Here is an 18815-nt window from a genome sequence, read left to right as displayed (position 1 = left end):
TATTTAAAGAGAGAGGGGGCATTTGGAATGGGCTTGGAGCCTTGTAAAGTGACCAATTGTAATATATTGACCAGTAATATAATGATATTCTCGACTTGTACTGCTCTGTAGCAAAGCAAGACTGTTCTATTTACTAAATGTACTTGAATGTTTTTTCAATGCAGGTGCAGGGCGAATAAAGCCGTCGGCAGTAGCTGATTCAGTCCTTGATGCTGTGGTGGATTTCACCAAGTCTAGGCTGGTCAGCTCTCTTAAAACCGTGAAAGTGGTTCTATTCCAGCAAACTATGCTGAAGGATTTCTATGAGAGTATGAAGAAGAGAGATGAGGCCACTCCGCCCCAACCCGAACCCGTCTACCCTGGGCAGACTGGTGAGTTGAGTTAAGTCAATACACCCACAATGCGCTACAGGAATAGCCTCTAAACTGAACACAAGACAGAAATTTTCCCTGAAGTATCAGAAGAACTTGACAGACAGGGGAAAAAATATCACTTTTAGTATTTACAAACACAAACAGTATAATAAACCACAGGCACCCAATATAAATTGGTGCTTGATATGTATCTGACATATAAAGGCCACACTCTTCATCTTCTCCATGTACACAGCCGATGAAAAGAGCTCAATAATTGCACAGCTCTAAAATGTGTCTGGAAGGTCTCTGTGACAAAAATTACCATCTTTGTGGTCGTATGTGGCCAAAGATATGTGAGTTCAGCAGTCTCCAGTGAATGGTAAAGACATCGTAGACAATTGTGTTCTTCCAGCCCAGTGGTAGCGGTTTCTTGAAGACCCTTTTCTGTTCCACCATGACTGTGCCTCCTGACTACAAAGCTAGCTCCATAAAGACATGGTTTGACCAGTTTGGTGTGGAGGAACCTGAGTTTCCTTTACAGAGCCCTGACCTCATCCCTAATGAGCACGTTGGGATGAATTGGAGCTCCGATTGTGAGGCAGGTCTTTTCAACCAACATCAGTACCTGACCTCACAAATCTGCACAAATTGCCACAGACACCCTGCAAAATCTTGTGGGCAGTCTTGCTGTTATAGCAGCAAAGGGGGGAAACAACTCAACATTGATGGCCATGGTTCTTGAAATACATTTCCAACAAGCTCATATAGATGTGATGTCCAGGTCCTCCTTAAACTGTTGGCCATTTGGTGTTTATAGGTCTGCATTGTATATTCTTCTACCAGACTAAAATAGGCAGAGAAGATGATGTGTCTTGTATGAAGTATCTGTCTTGGACCTGCAAAGGATGTCCTCTACAGCAGTGGTCCTCAATTCCGGTCCTCAGGGCCCACTAGCAGGCCAGATTTTAAGTATTACCTTGGAGAGATGCAGACTAGAGTACTGCAATCCCTGAGCAGCAAATGATATCACCTGGGATGTATATCAGTTATCTTGCAAACCTGGCCTGTTAGTAGGCCTTGAGGGCCAGGGTTGGGGACCACTGCTCTACAGTCATTGAACCTTTAATCAAAAACACAACTTAACCACTTGCTCACTGGGCACATATACCCTTTTTATCTTTTTTTTTCATACAAATAGAGCTTTCTTCACCACTGGGTTTTTATTTTTTGCTAAAAAAAAAAAGACGGGAAATTAAAAAAAACAAAATGTTTTCATAGTTTGTTATAAAATTTTCCAAACAAGTCATCTTTCTCCTTCATTGATGTGCACTGATGTGGGTGCACTGAAAGGCACTGATAGGCTGCACATATGGACACTGATAGGCTGCACTTATGGACACTGATAGGCTGCACTGATGGGCACTGATAAGGTGGCACTGATGGGCACTGAGGAGGCTGCACTGGTGGGCACTGATCAGGAGGCACTAATGAGTCTGCACTGATAGGTGGCACTGATGGTCACTGATAGGCGGCACTGAAGGGCACTGAGAGATGGTACTGATGGGCACTGATAGGTGGAACTGATGAAGACCGGCTGGTGGCACCGATAGGGACCACTGATAGGTGGCACTGTTGGGAACTGGTTAGCAACACTGGTGGGGACAGTGTGGGACTGATGACTGGTTTCTGTTTACGTCACGTGATCAGCTGTCATTTGCTGACAGCTGATCACGTGATAAAGGTTCAGGATCGGCCCTTTACTCCCATCTGTTATCAGCCCAGTCCCGAGGACTCGGTGATCACAAAGCGTGCCGCCCTGAGGCAGGCTGAAAGGATGAGAATGGGAGGACGTCCAGGTACATCCTCCCGGCATTTTAGGCCCGGGCTGTAACAATTTTTCAGCTATAGCGTGGGCATGAAGTGGTTAATATGGAGTTTTCATTTTGTTGTGTAACGGTTGCCCAAATTTCGTCTCAACTGCATTTACAAATTAGTCTTTTACTATATAGATATTTATTTTTTAGACCCAATAATGACTTGAAGATTCCTACCCTTCTAGTTGTAGAAAGTGGAATGGAAGTAGAGAAGCCAGTGGAACAAGAAATAAAGAAGGCAGTTCCGAAGTTGGGCTCCTTTCATATGGTAAATGGCATTGAGCCTGTGATGTTCAGCCTGTGTGCCGATGAAAAGGAGAATCTGAACAAAACCAAGACATGGCTACAAGAGTATATACAATCTGCCCAGACAGAGAAGGTGATCACTGAAGAATGTGTCACTGAAATAGAAGAAACTGAGATTCAGAAAATATCCGACCTCCAAAAAAAGTTCCAGGTCTCAGTCACTTACAAACCACCCGACCCCTCCATCCGGATTGTGGGCCTCGCCCAAGATGTCATGTCTGTGTCTGGGGAAATTGAAATTATTCTAAACCGCATCAAAGAAAATAAAATCAGAGAGCGGGCAGCTGAGAAAGAAAAAGAAATCAGACAGCGGGCAGCTGAGAAGGAAATTGAAATCAGACAGCGGGCCGCGGAGAAAGAAAGAGAAATCAGAGAGCAGGCAGCTGAGAAAGAAAAAAAAACCAAAGAGCAGGCAGCTGAGCTCCTCAGTAAGGTGGTGGAATGGAGATACGAACATGGAGACAATATGGTTCCCTTCAATAAGATGGCAAACCTGGAGCTGGAGGAGGCAAAAAATGGAAACCAACCCCAAATCACCATCCAGAGCCAAGGAAACCCAATCATAGTCAGTTTAGATAAGGAAACTGCCACAGACGGGCAGGGAAACCAAATCCGGATCCAACGTGTCATCAAAAATGGTAATATTACATATTCTTGCTATATTGTAACAATACCCTGTAATCCTCTAAGAAAGTCCTTAAAGTGGTTGTAAACCTCAGACATAAAAATATGAACAAAGGATATCTTTCTATAGTGTGTACTTGTCTCAATCCAGAGCACTAAGTCATTTCTGTCCATTGCTTTCTTCCTCTGCTATCTGCATGAGTCACTTTTGATGAGTTTTCCTGACACCAAGAGAAAATTGGTGACAGGGGTGATAGCTCCAGCTGATTAATAGCCTCAGCTCTGTTCCTGTGTGCTGTGTGAGTGTGGGAGTGTGTGTCCTCAGTGGCGTACCAACGGGGGGTGCGCCCCGGGTGCCGCGCACTGGGGGGGTGTCAAGCCAGTACTGCGAAGGCAGCTGCTCCCTCCGTCCTTGGTCTGTGCTGCGCAGCTGGCGGGGGCGGGAAGAAGGTAGTGCCAGAGGATTGAGCAGCCTCATGTGTGTGACTGGATAGGAGGAGCTGTGGGGCGGCTGCATATGGAGGAATTGATCTTTCCATATTCCTCCTGCACAGGAGGGAGAGGAGAATCAGGCATTTGGCGGCTGCAGGAGGAATATGGAAAGATCAATTCCTCTCTATGCAGCCGCCCCACAGCTCCTCCTATCCAACTTCTTTTTTCTTTTGCTGGCCCCCCAGTGCTGTCCAGCACCCCCCAGTGCTCTTCAGCTGCCCCCCTCTCCAGCCCTCCCAGTGCTCTTCAGCCCCCCCTCTCTCCAGCCCTCCCAGTGCTCTTCAGCCCCCCTCCCTCTCCAGCCCCCCCCCAGTGCTCTTCAGTCCCCTCTCTTCAGCCCCCCAGTGCTCTTCATCCCCCTCTCCAGCCCTCTCAGTGCTCTCCAGCTCCCTGCCCCCCCCCCTCAGCGATCTCCAGTCCCTCCCCCCAGTGCTCTCTGGCTCCCCAGCGGTCCTTGGCTACCCCTGTGCTCTCTGCCCCCTCCACTCCATGCTCTCTTCCCCCCTCCACTCCGTGCTCTCTGTCCCCCTAGTTTCCCCTGCCCCCCCAGTGCTCCCCACCCCCATGCTCTCCAACTCCCTACAATTCCCCCAAAATGCTCTCCAGCCCCCCCCCCCCGCCCTTTAGCTCCTCCAGTGCTCTCTGCTTCCCCTGTGCTCTCCGGCCCCCATAGTCTGCAGTCTCTGACCATCTCTTGTATCTTGTCCACAGTCTCTGACCAGATCTTGTATCATGTCCACAGTCTCTGACCATCTCCTGTATCATGTCCGCAGTCTCTGACCATCTCTTGCATCATGTCTGCAGTCTCTGACCATCTCTTGTATCATGTCTGCAGTCTCTGACCATCTCTTGTATCATGTCCGCAGTCTCTGACCATCTCTTGTATCATGTCTGCAGTCTCTGACCATCTCTTGTATCATGTCTGCAGTCTCTGGCCATCTCTTGTATCATGTCTGCAGTCTCTGACCATCTCTTGTATCATGTCCGCAGTCTCGGACCATCTCTTGTATCATGTCTGCAGTCTCTGACCATCTCTTGTATCATGTCTGCAGTCTCTGACCATCTCTTTTATCATATCCAACGTCTCTGACGATCTCTTGTATCATGTTTGCAGTCTCTGACCATCTCTTGTATCATGTCCGCAGTCTCTGACCATCTTCTGTAGCATGTCTCCAATCTTTTACTCAAACTTAATCACATTGCTAATAGTATTAGCTATCTGTTTATGCTGAAGATAGGACTGTGCAGTGGAGGCAGAGAGTGTAAAAGGGGGCACTGTGATTAGAGGGACGGGAGGGGGCAGACTGCAAGGGGCACTCTGATGGGGGGCTGTGAAATTTGTGCAATAAATATTCTTAAAAACATTACAAATTTTGGTGGGTGTTTTTACATTTTAAAGTTTGGAGGGGGGGGGGGTGCCAGATATAGGATCCGCCCTTGTGCCAAATGCTCTAGGTACGCCACTGTGTGTCCCTTCCCTCCAATCAGCTCTTACAGCTCTCCTCACTGATGTAACTTCAGCTCTCCACCCCCTGCTTTTCAGAGCTGAGAGATCCTGTGTAAAATCTGCACTTTGAATGGCTGTAGGGGAAAGACGGCTGTAGGAGGATTTGTGACATCTCTGTGTATACCCTGAGGCCAATAACTTCACTGGGTATATGCGAGGGTTTGCAACCATTTTAACCTATTTTAAATTTTAAGGGTAAGAGAAGACACTTAGTTGTTAGGTGGGACTTAAAAATGTGAAAATAGGCGAGATTGGGTAAAATCTGTAATTCCGGCTTATATTTTGTTCCCTTTTGATTCCAAAAAGCGCAGAGACCTTAGAATGGGATGGACCTTTAGGAAAATTGTTCAGTTGTTCAATTTAGATTGGGCATCAACATTCATTTCTCTGGGATTTTCCCGGGGGTTCTCATTAAAATTGTGTTTTTCAGAAGAGGATTATCTCCGGGTACCACTGCACTGGAAACAAATGGATAATTCTCTTGTGATAGAAGTGGATATCCCACCTGGAAGTTCTGAATACTCAGAGGTTGAGCAGAAGTTCAAGAAAAGCTGCAATACTAAAATCCTGAAGGTAACTTCCCCTATAAATTGCCTATGTTCCGTGAAAAAACCATACCCATGAGAAAACCATACCCTCGTCACTTCCGGTTCCGCTACGGAGGGTATGGATTTCTCACGGTAGTTAAACTTGCGGCGGGTACATTAAAACACTTCGGGTGCAACATAAATCATGTCCTCTCCTATCGCTGTAACATCCCTCATCTCCGGTAATAAATATAAAAGCGGATCACGGAGCCGCGATCGCCGTCACATTTACATCTTATACACCCGCCGCCGCTTTTATATTTATTACCGGAGATGAGGGAAGTTACAGCGATAGGAGAGGACATGATTTATGTTGCACCCGAAGTGTTTTAATGTACCCGCTGCAAGTATTATATTAGAGACAGTGCCGTGATAATTTCATGCCCACCGAGCATGCGCACTTCTCAAATTCTCTCTTCTTCAATCACGTATCCGGGGCTCTGAGCATGCGCACTACTGCGCTGCTCAGCTGTTTCAGACCGGAAGTGACAAGGGTATGGTTTCTTCACGGGGTATGGTTTTTTAACGTTACACCTATCTGCTATATCAGTCATATTTCCCATTTTATATCTAGAAATGTCAGGTGATTATAGGTGTGGAGGATTCTAGCTTGGTCTTTAAAGCAGAGTTCCGGGCACAGAAGTCATTTTTTAACAAACATACCCCCGGGACAGTCAGGGCTAGCACATTCCACAATGGATAGCCTCTGATCTGTCCCGGTTCGCACTTACCTGCAAGAAGAAATACTTACTTATAAATTTCTTCCACAGCGTTTCCATCTCTCTTGTGGGCAGCTGAAGCCGGCGCGGTCCTCTTCTGTGTCTTCTTCCGCGTCTTCTTGTCCCATAATGCGCCTGCACCGGCCCCTCTCGTCACTTCCGGTGCGGCGCCGCATTCCTAAACAGCTTCTGGGCATGCCCAGAAGCTGTTTAGCAGGGGAATGCGGCGTCGCCCGGAAGTGACGAGCGGGGCCGGTGCCGTCGCATTGATTCCTGGGAGCGATGACGTTCAGCTCCCAGGAATCATAGCGAGACAGGAAGTGACGGGGTGAGCCGCGGCTCCGAGGGAGGAAGTACTCTGAGGTGAGTATTTACGATCTTCAATTAAAAGGTGAGTAAACAAAAAAAAAAAAATAACTATCCAATTCCTTTTCAGGTAATGTCGAACTAGCGGAGGGGCACAAAAAAAAAATATCGTTTTTGTGCCCGGAACTCCGCTTTAATTCAGATCTGGACATCTCAGGCAATGACCAGCAAATTATGTTGGGGCTTGGTGTTGAAGACAAACATAAAGAATAGTGTTGAAGACAAGTGTAAGGAATGGTATTGGGAGGTAGTGTAAGGTATGGGGCTGAGGAGTATAAAGCATTTTGTTTAGGAGAAGTGTAAAGTATGGTGTTGAAAACAAGTGTAAGGAATGGTATCAGAGACTGTATATGTATGGTGTTAAGGACAGGCGTAAGGAATGGTGTTGAGGACAAGTGCACTAAGTTTCTGCACACCTGCCGTGCCCATTATGAGGAGTTCCCACCATCCCTGTGCTGAGTTCACAGGTCTGTACACCTGCTGTGTCCATTATGAGGGGTTCCAAATATCCCTGTGCTGAATTCCTGGGTATTTACAACTGCTGTGTCCATTATGAAGGGATCCCACCATTCCTGTGCTGAGTTCCTGGGTCTGCACACCTGCTGTGCCCATTATGAGGGGATCCCACAATTCCTGTGCTGAGTTCCTGGGTCTGCACACCTGCTGTGCCCATTATGAGGGGATCCCACCATTCCTGTGCTGAGTTCCTGGGTCTGTACACCTGCTGTGCCCATTATGAGGGGTTCCCACCATCCCTTTGCTGAGTTCCCAGGTCTGTACACCAGCTGTGCCCATTATAAGGGGTTCCCACCATCCCTGTGCTGAGTTACCAAAAACCAAACAAGAACATAATATATAAACCAAATTGCGCACAGCATAAACCCTACGAGAGAGCCAAACTAAGGAACATCACCGTCACCATGCATGGAGCCTTTTATCAAAAATATATTTTATCTGAAAATCTAGGGGAGTGAAGCAAGGACAGAAAGAAAAGCCGCACACCCCGAGATCAACAGGCAGCAGCTACAGAGTCCTGATATTCCGCCACGCCTTTATCCAGGCCTCCTGCTGCCACCTGTCTTTCTCAAGACCCTGAATCTTCCCAACCTCACCCAGAATGTTCTGCACCACCACCTCGACAGGGAGGATTTTACTCCGTAAGGATACCTGGCACCGTGCACTCCACGTGAAATAACGGACTACTAGACTAACTAAAAAAAGTGTTTCCAAATCATAATCCCGGTGAGTCTGGAATGCCCCATACACACACTCTGCATAACTCATATGGAGGAGGAAGGATACACTCAGAGCCCTCCCTACCCTCTTGTACACCTCTATATTAAAAGGGCACTGAAGCAGAAAATGATCCATGGACTCCACCGCTCCTCCACACTCTACTATCGGGCAGCCCCGATCACTCAGAAAGAAACTTCAGGTTGCCCTTCACATATAGTTTACCATGGAAAGCGAGCCAAGCCTGATCCCTAAAATTCATTGGGATTCTCTCCAAATTAATTAAACGCAAGCCCTCCCTCAAAACCAGGCTTGGGCAATCCCTTAAGGTCAGTGGTTCGCAAAAAACAGAGCTCATGATCCTCTTCTCAAGAAGTTTCCTTGGAAGAGATCTGACCTCCCCTGCCGTTACTTGCCACTGCCGAAGTATTTTCAAACACGGGGCAACATAAGTCGGGAGCTTATCATGCTTGACTCTCAGGCTTTTCACTGGCCCACCATTTTCCCAGTTTCGCAGAAAGGGCCTAAACCAGGACTGGAAAATACCCACCCACCCAGGCGGTCTCTCTGCCAACATGTTACCCAGGTTGTACTTTACAAACATCAGGGAGAAAAAGACTACTGGGTTGATCATTCCTAGACCTCCCTCCCTCCTAGGAAGATAAGTCACACTCCTTTTGACAAGATTTATTCTGTTCCCCCATAACAGCTGGAAGAAACAACTATAGATCCTGGTATAGAGAGACACTGGCAAAACGCAGACAAAACTGACATACAGAAAAATTGGAATCAGGTAACCTTTGATCAGATCAACCTTTTACCTTAAGGAAAACCGCCAACTTTTCCAGCTCGCCACCTTGGCATTGGCATTCTCCAGCCTGCTCACCCAATTTGCATGACCATAGTTACCTGGGCCAAATTCAATGCCTAGAACTCTAATTTTTTGTTGGGGCTCCGGGAAGTCATCCGGGAGAACAAAGCTCTCACCTTCCACGCCCATCCAGAAAGCTTCACACTTGTCCTGGTTGACCTTTGAACCTGATGCTTCTGCATACTGCCTTGTCACTGAGACCACCTCCTGCTCTTCCCCAGTCCCAGAGACAAAAACAGAAACGTCATCAGCATAAGCCACAACCTTCAAAGGAGGCTCACCAGCGATGCCCAAAGGTACCCCACACAATGGTCCACTCTCTAGCCTTCTAATGAAGGGGTCGATTGCAAACGCATATAGCAGAGGACTCAAAGGACACCCCTGACGCACACCTGAGCCAACCACAAAGGGCTGCCCAACCCAACCATTAACCAGAGGAAAGCTTTCAGCCCCTTTGTACAAAATCTTGAGCCAATCAATGAAACCCCCCTCCAGGCCATACTTGCCAAGAAGGAGCCATAGGTACTCATGATTAACCCTATCAAAGGCCTTAGCCTGATCCAATGTCAGCAGATATTTACCCCAACCAGCAGCCCTACAACGCTCCAAGGCCTCCCGGACAGCTAACACAGCTGAGAAAGTGCTTCTACCCTGGACCGAGCAGTGCTGGTGATGGGATAACAAATCGCCTGCCACTGATGATAATCGCCAGAAAAAAATCTTTGCCAGTATCTTTCTATCGACATTAAGAAGGCTAATGGGGCGCCAATTCTCAATCATCGAAGGATCTTTGCCCTTTGACAGAAGAACCACTGCAGATTGCCTCATGGAAGGAGGGAGAGAACCCTCATGCAAACAGCCATTAAAAACCTCCGCAAGGTGTGAAGCCAGGATTGTCTTAAAACATTTATAAAATTCGGCTGTCAAACCATCTGGCCCTGGCGTTTTCCTGATGGCTAGTTTATCAATAGCCTGGATCACCTCATCTGCGGTGATTTCCTCTGTCAAATTCATCAAAGGAACAATATTTTCCAGACCTGGTGTAGAGTCCAAAAAACTCAACATCCCTGCCCGATCAAGGTTCTTTCCTCCCAGGAGATCAGCATAGTATGACCTGACGACCTCCAGGAATCCTGACCTAGACTTCGTCAGAGAGCCCGTACTGTCCTTCAGGCCATTGACCGTCTTAACTGCTACGCTCTGTTTACAATTCTGGTAAGGGTCAGGCGAATGGTATTTCCCATAGTCCCTTTCCTGAACCAAAGAGGCGTGTCGGTCATATTGATGTCTCCTCAGGAGGAGCTTCACCTCAGAGATCGCCCCAGAATCTCCTCCATTTGAAACAAGGCGGTCAAGTTTCCTCCGCAAACGCTGGTAGGTGATATACTTATCTTGCTGTCTCTTTCTCCCTATGGCCTTGAAAAGCCTAACATTCCGCTGTTTTATAAGCTCCCACCATTCTGACTTACTGTTGCAAAAGTCTAGGATAGTTACCTGTGCCTGAAAAAATTCCTCAAAGGATTGTCTTACTTCCTCGTCATCCAGGAGGGCCGAATTCAATCTCCAGATACCCCTCCCATTAGGTGGCACGCCTGAGGCATTCAGAGTCACAGAAAGAATACAGTGATCGGAAAACTCCACTGCCCGACACACAGGTGCCGAAAAAGTAGAGTCCTCCTTTAAAAAAAACCTATCTATCCTACTCTGACTATTACCTCGCTGAAAAGTGAACCCCGTGCTGTCTGGGCAGCGATTAATGTGCGCATCTACCAGACCTGCTTCCCTAACCATTGCATTCAGGAAAAGGCTGTCATAGCCCAGCTTATCTCTGAAACCTCTCCTGTCTTTAGGCCTAGTAATGGTGTTGAAGTCACCTCCAAAGATAACCTGCTGAGCCGTAAAAAGAAAAGGCTTAATCTTTGTAAAGAGGCATTTCCTGTCCCATTTTGTCTGGGGACCATAGATGTTAATCAGGCGCAGGTCCTGCCCCCTCACATAGACATCCAAAATCATGCATCTCCCAATCTCTACCTCAATTACCCGTCGGCACGTTACCATACCGGAAAAAAGGACCGCAACCCCGCTGTAAGGCTCGGCCGCAAGAGACCAAAAGGAGGGACCACACCTCCACTCCTTCTTTGCCAGATGTATATCAGCCAGATTACTGAGATGGGTCTCTTGCAAAAACAAAATGTCAGCATCAAACTTGCTGAGCAAAAATAAGGCCATATGACGAGCACTCACTGATTTTAAGCTGGCAACATTAATGGTTGCCACTTTTAACGGAGTGGGAACTGCCATTAGGATAATTGAGGCAGCCGTTTCTTAGCCTGACTACTCTCTCTCCCTGGAGAACCAGTGCGCTTCAGTGCACCCTGGGACTCATCATCCATAGAAGACGCCATACTCAACGAGTCCCATTCATCGTCATCATCTGACAGGACCCCAAACTTATTTGTCAAAGGCAAAACCTTAGGACTTTGGGCAACTGAACACCTTTTTTTTTTTCTTTTGCCCTTCTTCCTTTTCTCCTCCAACCATTCCACATCATCCTTGGACAAACTGCAAATTACAGTTTCCTCACTCTTACCCTCCGCTTCACCCCCACTCTCCCTTACCTTATCTGCCTCCAGGCCAGCCTCTTCACCATTTTCCCCACTCCTCTGCATCCCCTGGTCCCCAATAGAAGCCCTGAAACGTTGAGGGGGTGGGACTGGCACTGGCACTGCACTTGATGCCCCTGCATCAGCACCTCTTGCGGCCTCTGCAATTTTGGAGGACATAGACACAGAAGGATTGGATACATTCTTAGTAACTGATAGATGCAAACGCACAGACTGGGGCGCCACAGATTTGGAAGACACTGACACACTGGGAATTGGCACAGACTGGGGCACCACAGACTGGGAAGACACAGGCACACTAGGCAAACGCACAGACTGGGGCACCACAGACTGGGAAGACACAGGCACACTAGGCAAACGCACAGACTGGGAAGACACAGGCACACTGGGCATTGGCACAGACTCAGAGGGAATCGCAGGCACCCTAGCTGCTGAGCTCTGAGCATCCTCCATGTCCAGGCGGAAGAACTCTCTCATGAGCTCAGGCTGGTTATGCATTGCCTCAGGACACTGGCTATAAGGATGCCCAATCGCATTGCACAAGTTGCACCTTATAATGTTGCAATCTTTTGCCAAATGTCCTAAATCCTGGCACAGAGAGCATTTCATTACTGGACAGGAGGATGCAAAGTGCCCTTTATCCCCACACTTATTGCACAGCTTTGGCTGGCCTGGATAGAATATGGTCAGCCTGTCCCTCCCCAGGAAAGCTGAGGATGGCAGATGCTGGATGACATTATCAATAATCCTCAGTTTTAGCTGCACAGACCATCCCCCCCGTCCATATTCCTCGATCATCCATAATTTTGTGTAAGGGGCTCAGGATGTCCCCATATCTCCTCAGCCATACAGATAAATCCCCTTGTGGTATGGACTCATTGCGCACAAGAATCGTCACCATTTTAATAAGTGGCTGACGTGACACAACTTTGGGGATTAGCCCTCTCCAGTCCAGCAGGCTCCTACACACATGTTCATATTTCTCCCAAAATATGTCCAAAGACTCTGGACGGATAAAGGACAAATCATACTCATAAGAGCCGGTCGGACTGATTAGGGCGAAGATATCTTCGGGTCTAAACCCCATCTGCAAAATCCTATCCACCACAGCTCTCCTATATGGGGGAATACCTTCACCTTCCCATCTGAGCTGAACCACATTCCTCCTTTTAAATAGTGAGGAAGATAAACCATTTCCATGTTCCCTCCTACCAGATCCTGTAGCAGCACCAGCATAGGTTTTCCTCCCAGACATACCACCAGTGATTACAGCATTGTCTTTAGACACAACCACACCTGCTGACAAGGAGTCTGAATCAACCCTTACAGTCTTTGGAGCAGCAGAGACAAGACCCACCCCCTGCTCTGAGCACTCAGCTGCTTTCCTGGGTTCAATCACAGTTGTGTCTACTGCAGACTCCAAAACAGTTGTAGCACTACTGCTCCCAGCACCTCCTCCACCATTCTCAGGAACAGCCACTGTATCAGGTCCAGGCAAAGCCTCTGCAGTGTCCATGGGGCTTTTCTTTGCAGACTCTTCAACCAGAAGCTTAATGTTATTTTCAGTTTTCCCACCAGTTATATTTAAAGTTTTTCCAGCAGGTGCATCAGGTTGCACTGCATGCTGCACATTGTCTATGGGTGTGGGCTGACAGCCAATAGCACTACAACCCTCAGCAAGCACATTGTCACTATTAAAGTTCACATCACCACTTTGCACACACACTGTACCTGCTTGCTGCGTTGTTACCTCTGCTGTGTCATGGCTGATGGTGGGATCAAACTTCCTCCTGGTTGTTTTAGACTTTATGGTGAATCTTCCTCTCTCCACAGGTCTCTCTTTCATAGGGCGAGGAACGGTATCCATCTCCTCATCTGAGGAATCCGCAGAAAAATGAAACTTTCTTCCATCCAGAGGGGTTTCCAGCTCAGCGATGAACTCCAGCATCCCAGTACCCCCCTCAACCTCCTGCTCAGATGTTCCACATTGCTGCTGCAGAGGGAGGGAGACAGAGGCCTCCACCATTGGGGGCTCAGCAGATGTCTGAGGTGTTGAAGAGCTGGGCTCATCCTCCGGTCCCACTTTCTCACTCTCTGCTGACTCTGTCGGTACCTGCACCTCCTCACTGACTGGGTCACTCTCCATGCTGGAAACGGCGCCTCTCCTCATACGGATGAAACGTTCCTCATTCCTGTATTTCTCCTTAAAAGCTCCGCTACTTTCCTTCAGAGAGCTCACCAACTCTTTCTGCTCCTTCAAAGCTTGCTCCAAGTCCTTCAATTCAGGCCTCAGAGCAGGTCTCTTCTTGCTGTAGAGTTTGGCACAAAACAGCTTTTTCTTTTTAAATTCAGCTTTTAAAGCTGACAATTTCTCCTCCTCTTTCTCAATCCGTGTCAGCTTGTCCACAATCCTCCGTCTAAAGGTAGACAGGGATTCACCCCTCCTTGGGCCAAGCTCCGTGTCTTCCATAGACTGAGGCCTAGTCTCGGGCCTATCCAGGGGGCCCCCGCCGGGGTCCTCCCCAGGATCCAGCATCCCTCCTGGGGCAGAGAAGCAACTCTAGCCCCTGGCTTCTGGAAGCACACGAGCTAAGGAACCAGCAACCTCACACCTCGCTGTCAGGGAGTGGAATGGCAGTTTCCCACCATCCCTGTGCTGAGTTCCCATGTCTGTACACCTGCTGTGCCCATTATAAGGGGTTCCCACCATCCCTGTGCTGAGTTCCCGGGTCTGTATACCTGCTGTGTCCATTATGAGGGGTTCCCACCATCCCTGTGCTGAGTTCCCGGGTCTGTACACCTGCTGTGCCCATTATGAGGGATTCTCACCATCCTTGTGATTAGTTCCCTGGTCTGTACACCTGCTGTGCTCATTATGAGGGGTTCCCACCATCCCCGAATTGAGTTTCCAGGTCAGCACACCTGCTCTGCTTGTTACCGCGGGTCCCCACTATCCTTACTGGATATTTTTCATCATGGAGTATGTAACAGGAGAAGCTGGAACACAAATAGATGGGTATGAAAAACACCATGGGGCCGGACCACACAAAGTAGGGCAAGAATATCAAACTCTGTCAGGAGGGCAGGAGCAGAGCTGAAAGAGAGGTCTCACTATTGGCATATTTTAGGCATACAAGAAGCCAGGATCTAACTCAGCTCATTAAACTACAACTGGTACCAACAGGCTTCTCCAAAATGTGATGCTTAGGTGTACCGGCCCTTTAAATATGTGTGATGTACTGTATATCATAATGGGTAGAGCTCTCAACTGTTCAGGTGAGATGACATCTTGTACCTCTATGGCTTTGTCCTCCCAGATTCTACGTGTCCAGAATAGGAACCTCTGGCTGAACTACCAGATAAAGAAGCATCAGATAGACACCAAGAATGGCTCCACTAACAACGAGATGATGCTCTTCCATGGAAGTGACTTCAACTCCATTCAGAAGATTAACCATCATGGTTTCAACCGGAGCTACGCAGGGAGAAACGGTAAGAGATTTCAGAGTTATACAGTCAGGGGCTGACTGGCAACCTTCGGCCCAGGGAGCATGTACTAACCAGAAGCCCATGGTGCAGCAAATCGACATCGCTTGCACTCTACCTCTTTTCTTCCTCCTCCTGACCCCCATTCCGGGCTGGAGCTCTGCTCCAGGTACTTTCTACTCATGAGCCGAATTTGGGTTCCTGACCTGGCCAGCAGGGGGTGGTTGGGGGAAGCTAGGACAGCTTGATCGGGGCTGGCCGAGGGAGGATAGTCTCCAGTGAGGCATGGAACCGGCTTTTGTTCATACAGTTTAGACAATCCATGCTGAGGGGGAGGCCTGTGCTCTGTCCTTGTCTTTATCCCGCACTCAGTAGGTCAGCGGTGGAGACTTTTTACTTCTCTTCACCAGGAATCCTTTAGGCATTTCTGTGGCAGAAGCGGTGCAGCCTTTTTATGGGGCATCAGAGTGGCCCGGGGGGGCAATTGCCTCCCTGCCCCCTGGCCCAGTCCTCCCCTGTATACAGTATGTCCATGTATCATGGTATCACCATCTGCAGGCAGGAGGAAGCATTTCCTCAGTCTCACTTCCCCAGTGATTAGACTGTACATTGTATCTTTGTAGAAAGAGGAGGAAGCATTTCCTCACTCTCCCCTCCTCCTGTGATCAGATGATCAGACTGTACATTGTAACTTTGTAGAAGAAGGGGAAGCATTTTATTAGTCTCCCCCTCCCCCTGGTGATCAGACTGCACATTGTAATTTTGTAGCAAGTCTCAAGGTGGAAGGCCGTAGCAGGGGCAGATCTGTGTAAGATATTTGTGAATACAAACAAGAACAAAGCTCTGCTTGACCTACTAATCACAAATAACCCAGAGCCAATAGCAGATGAGGAACTAAGGGATAACTTAGGAAACAGCGATAACAGAGTAATTACTTTCACTCCAAATCATAGGAAATGCAGACACGAGGGTAGGACATGTAAATTAAATTCCAAGAGAGCCAACTTTACCAAACTGCTTCCCATACTTCATGACATTAGATGGGAAGATATCCTAGAAACAAAAAACACAGAAGATAAGTGGGAGTGCTTTAAGAACGTTTTAGGTAATGTTATTAGCCAGTGTATTCCTTTTCAATTATTTCTATTAGTGAGTATTTGTGTAAAACAGGACAAATCATAAAGCAGTATCAAAAATACAAGACAAATAATACTTGAAAGTTTACAGTTCCACATGGTAGCCAGGGGCGTAACTACAGGGGTTGCAATTGCAACCGGGCCCCATGCTCCAGGGGGCCTGTGTGGCTACCCTGTACACCTGGATAAAAAATGCTGACACAAGTGGGTGAACTTCTAGGTCACACTTGCAACCGGGCCCTGGCATTCCACCACCGTGAGGAGGCCCCAAGATGGCAGGAAGGGGGCCCACTACAGAACTTGTGAAAGGGTCCCACTGTAGGACTGTAATAAAGGGCCGTGCAACAAGAGTAAAGGGCCCCAGGATCGGTGGGAAGAGCCCCAGGCTTGAAGGAAAGGGCCGGGGGGACCCTTCATGGTTTCTTGCACCGAAGCCCTGAAGGTTCTAGTTACGCCTCTGATGGTAGCATTAGAAGTACAAAGAACAAACATATTCATAGCCATCTTAGAAGTTGAGCATATAGCAATCATAATAGGAATGGTGTGAAATTGGCACCAGGAGAACCAAAAAATAGGGAGGGGTACGAAACAAAGAGGAGCAAAAGAAAATACGATGCCTGATTGTTGCCTGGGGTAGATAAAGGGGGGGGGGGCCCGCAAAGGAGCCGCTAATTTATCTAGTTACGTCTTAAACCAAACCTTCCATATAGACCACTGCAGGGGAGGACTGAGCCCCCCGGACCGCTCTGATGCCCTGTGAAAAGGCTGCACTGCTTCTGCCACAGACATGCCTAAAGGATTCCTGGTGAAGAGAATTAGAAAGTCCCCACCGCTTACCTACTGAGTGCGGAATTAAGACAAGGAAAGAGCGCAGGCCTCCCCCTAACATGGATAGAGTAAACTGTGTCTGAGCTGAGGCAGGTTCTATGCCCCACTGGAGACTCTCCTCCCCTGGCAAGCCCCAACCGAGCCATCAAAGCTCCACCTGGTGGCCAGGTCAGGAACCTGGATTCGGCAAGTGAGTAGATGGTAAATGGAGCAAAGCTTCAGTCTGGAATGGGGGTCAGGAGGCGGCCAGGAAGAGGGAGAGTGGGAACAGGCACCATGGAGCTCTGGTTTGTACTTGCCCCCTGGGCCGAAAGTTGCCAGTCAGCCTCTGGACCACTGTAGGTCAAATCTGCTTCTATTACCTGACTTATTGGCTAGCAGTAATTAATATTAGTGATCGACCGATAACAATTTTTTTACCAATGCATATCGGTATCGGCCGATATTGGCCGATATTTTCGTACATTTAAAAAAAAAAAATTTTTTTATTTTTATTACTTGTGGAGGGCAGACAAAGAGAGACAGGGTGCCCAAACAACCAGTGGATGAAAAGCCTGTGTATAACCTCAGTAGCTCCAATGGGGACTCATGAGTGCAGAGTCAGATCAGTGAGAAGGCTGGGAGTTAGGCTGGGAGTTAGGGAGCGCTTCTGGTAATAATTGTAATAACACACAGTTTATGGCATAAAATCAATATAAGTTAAAAACACACACTGGTCGGATGTTGGGCTGAGCCCATGTACTTGCCCCCACCGCCGATGTACTGCTAGCTGGGTTCCTGGCCAGTCAATGTTGCCAGCATGCGTCCGTGCCGTCACAAGGGTGGATGGATGCTTGATGTGACAGGGCTCCAGGTGGACCAACGGTACACAGACCGATACAGGAAACACTTGCACCGGACAGTTGAAGCGGTGGAGGAGATGACGTCACTTCACCGCGCCATGTATTCACCATGAAGAAGAGAGGACAAAGTAGGTGGTGGATGCTTAGATCCCGAGGTGGAGTCCATTGCAAAGTCCACCGTCAGGTTAAAATCTCCGCATATGATTAAGGCACCTTGCTTAATGGAGTTGGTTCTGCGGAAGAATTTCTAAACAAAATGAAGTTGAAGAGTGTTGAGTGTTCGGTGAGTATAAGTTTGCAGGAGTGTACATTTTGTTGTTTAGTTAGAAATCTCCCTTCCGGGTCAGCATGTACCTCCTTGAGCATGAAGGCGTTAGTGTCTCTAATAGCTATTAGAATGCCTTTCTGTTTCGTAGACGCGAAGGCCATGAAAATATGTGGAAAGCTTTTATGGAGGAAGGTGGGAGCATTATGGCACTTTTCCACTGCAAGTACCGGCTCGGCTCTACTCGGCCCTGCTTGGCCCTGCTTGGCCTGGTTTGCTTTTCCACTGCTGGTACCGCATGGTACGGTGTTGGAACGCTTCGGTACGGTACGGTATAGGTTTGCTTTTCCACTAAAGTAGTACTAAAGTTAAGTGGGTGGGATAACAACGGGGTGGGTGGGATTCTCTGACCAATCAGTGGCTAGACTTGACTGCATGCAAAGGATTGTGGGATATGGTACCAGTTATGGTACCTGTTGGAACCACAATCGAGTAGGTACTGTTTTTTCAGAGCCGTACCGTACCGTACCGAACCGTTCCGACACTATACCATGCGGTACCAGCAGTGGAAAAGCACAAAAGCGTGCCGAACCGTTCGGTTCCATGCAGTGGAAAAGCGCCTTTAGAGGCTAGAAAGTGTGTCTCTTGTAGACATAGTACATCACTTTGGAGGTTGAAAGCCTCTTACCACAGATCCCT

At 48.1% G+C, this 18815-nt stretch overlaps 1 protein-coding gene across 1 annotated transcript in view; it reads left to right on the top strand.

Moving 5' to 3' along the window:
- LOC309554788 (protein mono-ADP-ribosyltransferase PARP14-like) overlaps nucleotides 1-18815 on the top strand; it is a gene marked incomplete at both ends in the record, with an annotated part of 78409 nt that overhangs the window by 40868 nt on the left and 18726 nt on the right. The window contains 4 exons of the mRNA XM_082256489.1: nucleotides 165-371; nucleotides 2416-3174; nucleotides 5593-5732; nucleotides 14877-15051. Of these exons, the coding sequence (XP_082112615.1) occupies nucleotides 165-371; nucleotides 2416-3174; nucleotides 5593-5732; nucleotides 14877-15051 (1281 nt within the window). The remainder of the gene's footprint in view (nucleotides 1-164; nucleotides 372-2415; nucleotides 3175-5592; nucleotides 5733-14876; nucleotides 15052-18815) is intronic.

The sequence above is a fragment of the Pelophylax lessonae genome, assembly GCF_965119305.1.
Source record: "Pelophylax lessonae genome assembly, chromosome: 4".
NCBI lineage: Eukaryota > Metazoa > Chordata > Amphibia > Anura > Ranidae > Pelophylax > Pelophylax lessonae.
Note: the sequence above shows the minus strand (reverse complement) of the source record. Positions and strands in the feature narration are given on the sequence as shown.